Below are 11,748 nucleotides of genomic sequence, written 5' to 3' on the forward strand. Positions count from 1 at the left end.
AAAAACTCAAATGTGTTAGCATCTACTCACAGATCAACACCCTTAACTTAAAATAATTGTTTGTCCTCAAGCAACTAAAACACAACCAATAGGATACAAAGAACATTCGGCAGACAACCATCCATATTATCTTAAAATATCTTCACCATCTCTAAGGTCAATTAATTTAAAAAAACAACTTTGCATATTATTGAAGAATAATAATGTGACACATAGGAATCAAGATATGGCATCAATTCAGCAACAACAGCCATGCATGTACCAAGATTACACTATCCAAACAAGTTAGCAACTAGTAACGTAACTAGTGTGCCCTCACTACAAAGAAGTCCCACATCCCTTATATCAGACATCATATATGTAACCATTGGGGCAATCAAAAGACGCCCAGTCTTAGAATGAAGTTCCAATCAATATATGCCAAATACCATAGGCTTGCCCTTATTTTCATTACCAAGATTTTCAGATAGGTCAGCTAGGATCACTATAGGTCATCTCTTTAGCTTGTAATGTAGGCTAGGGGCTGGTATGATACTTGATGATATTTAAAGCGACTAAGCCTCCTTGACACTACACTAGCTTCTGGGGTCTCACTTATTAACCTTTTTCTATTCTTCTCTTTTCTTGATCTCACATATTTAGGATGGGTGTGGTCTTTTCTACAATCACTTTCTTTTTCACAATATTTTTTCTTATTCTTTTCCACCACACCCAACTTTTTATTCTTTTTTTTTATTCTACATTTCTCCATACTTATTTTACATCACGCACCCCTATGATAGCCACCCTCAACTTAGGCCATTTGCCTAAGTCAAGGTGCACAGTGTCCAAGGAGGACCAGGGCCAAAATAGGTTCATTATGATATAAATAGGATGGTGATAGGTATCAAAAAGAATAAGCTATTCAGGCCCAAAATAGGGATCAAGGGATACTATGTATCCAGGGAAAGTCATTTAGGCTAAAAGTGGGCTAATATCAAAACGGCCTATGATCCTTTCCTAACCCCTATCCTTCAACCTAGGTAAGACTAATAGGACAAGTTGTGGATTTAACATACAAAGGGAACTAAGTAAGATCTCACACACACAAGTGTATCACAAGTTACTACTTATCCACTTCATGTAATTGTTTAGCAATGATTATCAAGTCATTAGAACAAATACCATAACAAGAAGCACAATGGTCACAATTAGATGCAAATCACACAGTTAAACAATTAGATCATTTGAGAGGTGTTCACAAAATAACAAAACCATGTTAACTGCCTCAGGTACTTGTATTTCTCCTAGTCAACTACAAAATATTACAACAACAACTCACCCTATAACCTCAACTTAAAATCAAAGAAAAATTGAACTAAGGGTTAGGGTATACCTAGAGTAGATCAAGCACGGGGATCATGCTGCCTCCCATATAGCACCTAATTTAACATCATGGCAATACTAAGGTATCTCGATTACTTCAGACTTCATCAAGACAGATAGCAGCAATATTTTTCATTGAGTCTTTTGGACCGATATAAAGTTTGAAGATGCTGCCATCTTCATTTTTAAGTTCTACTACTCCAGATGAGTAGACTTGACTAACTCTAAATGGGCCTGACCACTTAGATTTAAGCTTACCTAGGAACAGTTTGAGTGTAGAATTGAACAAAAGCACCAAGTTACCTTTTTAGAAATCTCATTTCTCTATCCTTCAATCATGATACTTCTTCATCCTTTCTTTGTATAGGTCTGCTCTTTCATATGCCCTGAGACGAAATTCATCCATCTCATTCAGTTGCCCCAGTCTTAGCTCTGTTGCCTCCTTCCAATTCAAATTTAACCTTTTGAGTGCCCACAAAAGCCTTGTGCTCCATCTCTATTGGTAAGTGGAATACTTTTCCATAGACTAACTGGAATGCTGACAAGCCAATGGGTGTCTTGAAAGTAGTCCGATATGCCCACAAGGCATTATCAAGGTTTTGAGACCAGTCTTGCCGACTAGTGTTCACCGTTTTAGCTAGGATGGCTTTAATCTCTCAATTTGACACCTTCACTTGCCCACTAGTTTGTGGGTGATATGGAGTGGCTACTCTATGCTATTTCACCCCATATTTCACTAAGGTAGATAAAAACACTTTGTTGCAAAAATAAGATCCTCCATCGCTTATAATAGTACGTGGTACTCCAAAGCGAGAGAAGATGTTCTTCTTGAGAAAATAAACAACCCACTTTCTTTCATTATCAGACAAGGAAACAGCTTTGACCCATTTCGAGACATAATCAACAGAAACTAGAATATACTTTATCCCATACGAGCTTATAAAAGGACCCATGAAATCGATGCTCCAGACGTCAAATAATTCCACTTCAAGCATCTTAGCCAAAGCCATCTTATGACTTTTGGTGATCGACCCATCCCTCTGACATTGGCCGCACTTCAACACGAACTCATGAGTATCCTTGAACAATGTTGGCCAATAGTAGCCACTCTGTAATACCTTTCTAGCCGTTCAGTCACCTGCATGGTGACCTCTAACTGGGAAGCATGACATACTTCCAATATACATAATACATCAACTTTTGGCACATATCTCCTTATAATATTGTCAGCACATCACCGAAAAAGATATGGCTCATCCCAAAAGTAGTGTGTTACATCATGAAGGAATTTCTTTCTTTGATGGAAGGAAAGATTTTCTAGAATGACTTCACTCACAACATAATTTGCAAAATCAACGTACCAAGGCATTTTTTGTATAGTAGAAGCTAAGATGTTCTCATTAGTAAATGCATCATTTATCTCCATTTCATCACTAAATGCCTGCTCACCTTCCATTCTAGAAAGATAATCCACAACTTGGTTTTCACAGCCCTTCATATATTTGACTTCAAAGTCAAATTATTATAGCAGCAACACCCATCTAATCAGTTGTAACACCCCGAATCTGGTACTTAGAATGTTACACGGTGCTCATGACCCTGAAGGACCATAAGCTAACCCATAATTGATATATGTACCTGTATATTATATATATACTATATAATATAGAAACATGAACTGAAAGGCCATAAGGTTCAAACCTATAACATAAGATCTGATAAATCATAACATATGGATGGGGTATGAAATACCCAAAACAAAACTAAAATAAACTATCTGAACATACTGTAGTCTGAAAAGCCTTTAAACATGACTATTTGTATAAGGAGTTGATGGGAGTCCCCAACTAACTCCAACTAATAAACTAATTAATGAGATAATAGAGAAATAATTATGTCCTCGAAGGATGAGGACTCACTGCTACCTCTGACTGCTGATATCTAGAAACTACTGATATCTCTAGAGCTCGTATCTCTTAACCTATAGTATAAGACACCATAGCATAAATGAATCAGTACTTTGAATGTACTCGTATGCATGTGAGGTAGGCTCAATACATAGGTGCATATGCATGAACAATAACAATAGCAGAATGACTATCATAAGCATGAGAGTACATGCATGAGATATAAAAACTGACACTGATACCGTGATTACATGATTACTAAATCTGAATATTGATAATATTACATACTAATAACTAATATAACTGATAACATAAGTGACTGTATCTAACAATTTTGAATCTAATGGAACTAGCTAAGTTTGGTGTTGTATCTAAATTGACTGTATCTGATAGTTCTAAAATTTGAAGAACTATCTGAGTTCTTTACTGATACTGATACTGAAACTGTGAAAAGTAGTCATCTAACCAACATGCCCCAAATAATGCATTATAGCTGAATTGGGGTCCAATCTGTGCCCTGATTGGAAGGGTGTTAATACCCGCCACTGGTAAGGACAACAAGTGAGTGACCCTAATTTAAAAGGTAACTCTAATAAGAACGGTGGGAACCCTCATAAAGTAGGTTAAGCCACCTTATCTACCCTCATATAGAAGGCTATGATGTCTCAACCTATGCTTGCTACATAGTTCTAGAATGCAAGGATTGCATCTAAGAATCACACCCTCATATAAACCCTTGGGTTCGCTCAGTGCTAATTTCTACTCCTATCTGAATAGACACTGAATATGATTTTTTGAAACTAAATATGGACAGAGTTACTGACTTCCATTGACTGACGGAATGCTACTGATATCTAACAACTGACTGAGTTCATGAGATCATGGAGATTTCCTGAGTCATAAGACTGTCTGAAGTCTAAGGATCATAGCTTGACTGAGAGTATCATGAAAATATGACATGGCTCTAGGCACACAGCTAATATTTTGGGTACAAGTACCCCCAGGACTCGATAGAAGGAAAATCACAAAGCATGACTTGCTTGAATACATAATAATCACCATAATGCATTTACTGAATCATTTCATCAAACATGTGATAGGCATAAGCTTGTACATACATGGGGATTTCATGACAACATGCTAGTTAGGAACTTTTCCTTCATTTAGGCATTAAATCAAACATATTGTAGGCATAGTACATGTAAACATCATTGTACAACAATTAAACATCATGGTCAAATTCTAATTTCATCATTCAAGGGTTTAGTCATAGGTTTGCATGAATCTATATCTATAATAATTAAACCTACATAGAAATTATCACCCAACATGGAGTAGAATTTAATTTCTCATTTATCAACATGAACAAAAATAGCCCAATCATGAAATCATAAAGAAAATCCATAACTTGAAGTTGGAAAAGGAATTCTTGGACTTTATGGATGAAAGGAGTCCAAGAATGAATACTATGCATACCTGCGGTAAGATTCTTGATGTTCTAGAACTTGAAGAATTGGAAATCCCTTAGTTCTTGAAGAAGATTGGATTTTGTTCTTGGAGATTAATGTTACAAAGAAACCCTAATATTGGTTGTGAAGTAATAATGAACCACATGGTTGAAATTGGATATAATTAGGTATATATATAGGGGGATGGTAAATGACCAAAATACCCTTTTAAAATAGCTTTAATTTGCTGAATCGGGACCTGCAATGGCTCGTGCGATGGTCCATCGCAAGGGCAACGGTCCTTCATTTCCACCATTATATGTGGACAAAGAAAAGGGATTACTACCTAAGTAGCGACGGTCTGGGTGACGGTCCATCGCAAGTTCGATGGTCCGTCACCTTGCCCATCGCACCTTATCCAGAAGGTGGCCTCACTATTTCCCTTGAAATGATTGTGGGCAACGGTCCGTTGCTAGTCCAACGGTCCGTCGGCCTCACCGTCGCACCTAGCAATTTTTACTACCTTTTGTATTTTGGCTATAACTTTCTCCTCCAATGTCGGATTTTGATTAAATTGGTATCGTTGGAAAGATAATTCAATTTCCCACATGAAACAAAGTGAAAATATTTAAAACACCACATGTACAAAAGTGTATTCATCTTTCAAAGTTTAAGTTTCTAATATTGTTGAGACGATTTCAATCTAGGGAAAAGTATGGGGTATTTCAATATCTCTCCCTTGAGAACATTCATCCTTGAATGAAACTGAGAGTGAAGAGAGAAGATAACCAACGTACATACTAAAAATGAATACTGAAACATGATCTCATGACTGACATGACTGATAACTGAATATATCATACTGAACATGCATATTTGATACATGTGAAACTGATTAATGAATGCATGACTGGGTGTTCTGATGAACTAAGTTTCTCACGATGAGAATGCATAACTGATGCATAATTATATAACTGAGCTGATACATGAATGCATGACTGAATATGAAATGGTATTTAATATCAAGTTTGTGACGAACACTGAACATGAAACTGGGTAAGCTTAAGGAGAACTGTTACCTTGAGCTTGATCTGAGTCAGTAGAGAAGAGGTGAGGACACTTGGTACAGATGTCTGCTTCTATTTCCTAAGTAGCTCCCTCGACAGACAGACAAGGGGGAGGGATATTTAAAATTCAAATTAATTTATTTTTATTTATTTTAATAAAATATAATACTAATAATGAACCAATCAATAAATAATATAATAAATATAAATAAAACAATAATTAATTAATTTTATATTTAACAAAAAAAAATAACAATTTATAAACAGACAAAACAAATATAATAAAATAATATTAAAACTATTAATTTATTTATTAAAATTTATAAAAGAAAACATGTATTTTTAAATTTTATATTATATATAAAATTTAAAAAAAAATATTTATATATATATATATGATTAAATATAAATATAAATATAAATACTTAATATTGATAGCCAAGTTAAAATTTAGAGAGGATAAAAAATCACGTGTCTACATTTTTGCCCCTCTTTATGTGAAATCTTGAAGAGTTTTCATACAAAGAAGTAGACAAGATATGATTTTTGACCCTCCAATTATTTGAAACGTAAAAATAAAAATAAAAATATGACTGAGTCCTATTTTTGGACATCCTACCTATCCTGGGTTATAAGGAAATCAGGTCACGAGTAGTTCAAAGGTAATTTGGTGAGAGAAAAAGTTAAAGTCGAGTGAGATTCCATCGAATTTCTGGTTAAAAACTTCTGCCTTTACATTCAACTGACTAATAAAAATCAAAAATGAAAAATACAAGTAAAAATTACAATATCTAGAATCTTGATTCAAGCCTTCGTGACTTGAATTTGAAAATTCACCCTATTATTCAGGCGTGCTCCTGGACTTTCTTTTTCTTCACCCTGTTCTTTAGGCGGGCTCCTGAACTTACAACTTCTTCACCCTGTTCTTTAGGAGGGCTCCTGGACTTACAACTTTTTTACCCTGTTCTTCAGGCGGGCTCCTAGACTTACAACTTCTCACTCTATTCTTCAGGCGGGCTCCTGGACTTACAACTTTTTCACCTTGTTCTTCAGGCGGGCTCTTGGACTTTCTTTTTCTTCACCCTGTTCTTTAGGCGGGCTCCTGGACTTACAACTTCTTCACCCTGTTCTTCAGACGGGCTCCTAGATTTCCAACTTATTCACCCTATTCTTCAGGTGGGCTCCTAAACTCAAAGCAAATAGTGAAACAGAAAAGTAAAATCCCGTTCTTCAGGAGGGTCCTGGATATAAAATAAATTTTCATTCTTCACAAGGGTCCAGACCATAAAAATAAATTTCCATTCTTCAGGAGGGGCCTAAACATAAAATAAATTCCTATTCTTCAGGAGGGTCCTGTCCTATTCTTCAAGAGGGTTCATGACCTAGATCCAGCATCGGATGTTGTAACCATGCTTCTTCCATTGAGAGAAGCGTGAAATTGCATCTTTTATCTTAAAACAATTATTTCATCTCTGTTCCAAACAAAGAAAAATTATGAGTTTTAAAACATGTGGTGGTTGGTTTGTCGCGTTTAGCTTTTGAAGTGGTCACTCTCGCACTTGCCATGCTCAACTCTTTTCCAATCCATGATAATATTCATTGAATTGTCATACTTTAGACTCAGAATTCTGACTACTGATATGCTCAACTCAAATCATATTTCTGTGGTATGATGCTTCTGAGTTTAGCTTCCAATACATCCCTTAGATTTTCATGAGTTTAAAATGGTCAAGTCACAATCATCTTGAGTACCTTACTTTTACTTTGAAACGTTATCTCTGTGCATCAAACATTTGTCTTGCTTTGTACCCTTACAGGAGTTGGTAGTGATTTTGGAGTTCTTTCTCACTCGACCTGACGTGAGTTTGACTCAAAAGACAATAAAAAATTTTCATTTGATGACAAGGACACAAAAAATTAAAATTGAATAAAAAAAAGACAATAGATATCTTGTCTTTCAAAACAAAGAGAAAACTTATCTGAATATAGAAACCGATTCTGGTGATCATGACATGCATTTTAAATCAAACAACCAGATCTACCCACACCAATCATTACAACTTTTGTCCACTTATTGAGTTTGAAATTAAGTCAATCTTGAACTTGTTCCTTCTTGATAACAACCTTTCTTTGGCTAGTGGCACCTCAATGGGTTTTTGCCAACGAGCCTATTTCTTTTTTATTTCTGCCTCAGCTCACAGTTGTCTTATGGTGCCCGAAAGGGTTTTTGACCAATAAGACTCTCTCATTTTCATTTTTCATCATTTTTTTAAATAAACACCCAAAATATGAAATATCATGCACTCATAACATGTTTAGCCTTGACATTCTCAAAGATTGATCCGAAGGTCTTTCTTTGGTTGTAACTTGGCTTTTGGATAGGGTTAGAAAGAAAGTTCGGCATGAAGCTCAAAAATTTATATAACATTGGGTGAAACATACAACTTTTGGAATCGATTCTTTTAAGAAAATAAATTTTTGCCCCAGTTTTATTTCATTCTGGCTAATTTGAATTATCTTCTGGTTAGACCAAACCCCGGAGTAGGGTTGCCTACGTATCTTATCATAGAAGGAATCAGGTCAAACATAATTCATGCAACATCATTCTTTTATTTGATTTTGAAATTTTGATTGATTTCTTTTTCTTCTTCTTTTTTAATTTTCTGACTTCAATTTGATTCCAAAAGAGGGGTGTGAAAAAAAATAAAAGATCAAAGGGATAAGCAAAGGTTGATATATTATTCAGATAGTAGAACAAAATGTCTTCATCATTTCAAATCTTTAAAAATGTAAGTACAAAACATACATAACATAATTGTACATGAATATCATACGTAATATCTTTTAACTCATCAGCATTGACCGGTATTCCTTCCATTTTTCCTTCTACATCAGTCAGATATAACTCTCCATTAGGTAACACTTTCTTCACTATGAATGGCCCATGCCAATTAAAAGAAAATTTGCCTTTGGCTTCAATCAGATGAGGTAGAATGTGTCTTAGTACCAACTGACCAACTTCAAAATGTCTGTGATGCACCTTTTTGTTATATGCTCATGCCATTCTCTTCTGGTATAGTTGTTTATGACATACTGACATCAATATTTTTTCATCAATCAAGCTTAATTGCTCCAAACAAATCTTGACCCATTGGTCGTCATCAATTTCAGCTTCCACAACTACTCGAAAAGATGGAATCTCAATCTCTGTAGGTATAACTACTTCAGTTCCATACACTAATAAGTAAGGAGTTGCACCAATTGAAGTCCAAATTATAGTACGATAACCCAATAAAGAAAAAGGTAACTTTTCATGTGATTGTCGGGAACCCTGCACCATCTTGCGAAGTATTTTCTTTAAGTTCTTGTTGGCAGCTTCTACAGCCCCATTTGCCTTTGGGCGATAAGGAGTAGAATTTTGATGCATAATCTTAAATTGTTGGCAAACTTTTTGCATCAAATGACTGTTGAGATTTGCAGCATTATCGGTGATAATTATTTTCAAAATGCCAAACCGACAAATTATGTTGGAGTGAATAAAATCAACCACCACTTTGTTGATCACTGACTTGAAAGTCATTTCTTCCACCCACTTCGTGAAATAATCAATGGCTACCAAGATGAACCTATGTCCATTCAAGGCCTTCGGTTCAATTGGTCCAATTACGTCCATTCCCCAAGCCACAAAAAGCCATGGAGCAGTCAATGTATGCAACTCAAATGGAGGAGAATGTATCAAGTCTCTGTGTACCTAGCATTCATGATATTTCCGAATGAAACTGATGGAATCTCACTCCATGGTGAGCCAATAATAGCCTGCTCGGAGTATTTTCTTTGCCAAAACATACCCACTCATGTGTGGTTCATAAATCCCAGAATGTATTTCAGTCATAATTTTTGAAGCTTCTTTAGCATCTACACATCTCAAAAGTCCCAAATCAGGAGTCCTCTTATACAAGATTCCTCCACTTAGGAAAAATCCACTAGACAAACGTCTAATAGTTCTCTTTTGATTACCATCGGTATGTATAAAATATTTCCCAGTCTAAATATATTCTTTGATATCATGGAACCATGGCTCTCCATCAAGTTCTTCGTCAACAATATTGCAATATACATGTTGATCATAAATCTGTATATGCAAAGGATCAATATAAGTTTTGTCGGGATATTGAAGCATCGAATATATGATCGCTAAAGCATCAGCAATCTCATTATGAGCTCTGGTAATGTGTTTGAACTTGACTGATACAAATTGTTGACAAAGATCTTGTAAACAACCTCTATACGGTAGGAGTTTCGAATCACGAGTCTCCCAATCTCCTTGGATTTGGTGGACTAATAAATCAAATCTCCCAATACCAACAGTTCTTGAATCCCCATGTCAATGGCTAATCTCAATCCCAAAATGCAAGCTTCGTCTTTTGCCATATTATTGGTACAATAAAATCGAAGTTTGGTTGTCATAGAATAATATTGTCCTGATTAAGAAATAAGAACCGCTCCTATCCCCACTCCTTTTACATTAGCAGCTCCATCAAACAATAACTTCCAGCCTGAATAGCAATTCTCAAAAATAATCTCATCAACACACAAAACTTCTTCATCTGGAAAATAAGTCTTCAATGGCTCATACTCCTCATCAATAGGATTTTCAGCCAAATGATCCGCTAAAACTTGAGCTTTCACTACAGTTCGTGTCACATAGACAATATCAAACTCTGTAAGCAACATCTGCCATTTTGCGAGTCTTTCTGTGGGCATGGGATTCTGAAAAATGTATTTTAAAGGATCCATACGAGAGATGAGGTAAGTAGTATAAGATGACAAGTAATGCTTCAGCTTTTGTTCTACCCAAGTTAAGGCGCAGCACATCTTCTCAAGAAGAGTGTACTTAGCCTCATAAGTGGTAAACTTTTTGCTGAGGTAGTATATGGCTTGTTATTTCTGCCCGTGACATCATGTTGACCCAATAAACAGCCAAAAGAATTGTCTAACACAGACATGTACAATATCAAAGGTCTGCCTAGCTCTGGAGGAATCAAAATAGGTGGACTTGATAGGTACCTCTTGATTCTGTCAAATGTTTCTTGACATTCCTCAGTCCATTCAACTTTAGCATTCTTCTTTAATAAATTTAATATCGGTTTGCAGGTTGTCGTAAGTTCAGCAATGAATCTACGAATATAATTCATCCTTCAAAGTAAACTCATCACCTCCGTTTTGTTCTTTAGTGGAGGTAAATCTTGGACAGCTTTTATTTTTTAAGGATCTAACTCAATGCCACGTCGACTAACTATAAAAGCTAAAAGTTTTTCTGATGGAACTCCGAATACACACTTTGTTGAGTTAAGTTGGAGATCATACCTTCGAAGCCTTTCAAAGAATTTCCTCAGATCTTTGACATGGTTAGACTGCTCTTTTGATTTAATGATTACATCGTCCACATAAACTTCAATCTCTTTGTGCATCATATTGTGAAACATTGTAGTTATTGCCCTCATATAAGTTGCCCCAGCTTTCTAGAGTCCAAAAGGCATGACTCAATAACAATATGTCCCCCATGGAGTAATAAATGATGTCTTTTCCACATCTTCTGGATCCATAATGATCTAGTGATACCCCGCATAACAATCTACAATAGATGCAAGATCATGTTTGACACAATTATCTAACAAAATATGAATATTGGAAAGTGGAAAATTATCTTTTGGACTTTCTTTATTTAGATCACGATAATCAACACACATTCGAACTTTGACATCCTTCTTTAGAATAGGGATAATATTTGCCAACCAAGTAGGATATTGGGCTGCTCGAATGACTTTAGCCTAAAGTTGCTTTATGATTTCCTCATTGATTTTTACACTCATATCGGTTTTGAGCTTTCTTAGTTTTTGCTTGACAGGAGGAAAAGCAGGGTCAATTGGCAACTTGTGAACTATAAAATCGGTGCTCAAA

The 11,748-nt window shown here is 35.6% G+C and overlaps 1 protein-coding gene across 1 annotated transcript; it reads right to left on the minus strand.

The window, feature by feature from the left end:
* Positions 1-8,842: 8,842 nt before the first annotated feature.
* Positions 8,843-11,273, minus strand: LOC107868847. The gene is made up of 4 exons (XM_016715471.2): positions 11,155-11,273; positions 10,766-10,965; positions 10,288-10,343; positions 8,843-9,538 (listed from the first exon to the last, which is right to left on the minus strand). The coding sequence occupies exons 1-4, from the start codon at positions 11,271-11,273 to the stop codon at positions 8,843-8,845; spliced, it is 1,071 nt and encodes a 356-aa protein (XP_016570957.2).
* Positions 11,274-11,748: the final 475 nt, after the last annotated feature.

This window comes from Capsicum annuum, chromosome 4, assembly GCF_002878395.1.
Source record: "Capsicum annuum cultivar UCD-10X-F1 chromosome 4, UCD10Xv1.1, whole genome shotgun sequence".
Taxonomy (NCBI): Eukaryota; Viridiplantae; Streptophyta; class Magnoliopsida; order Solanales; family Solanaceae; genus Capsicum; species Capsicum annuum.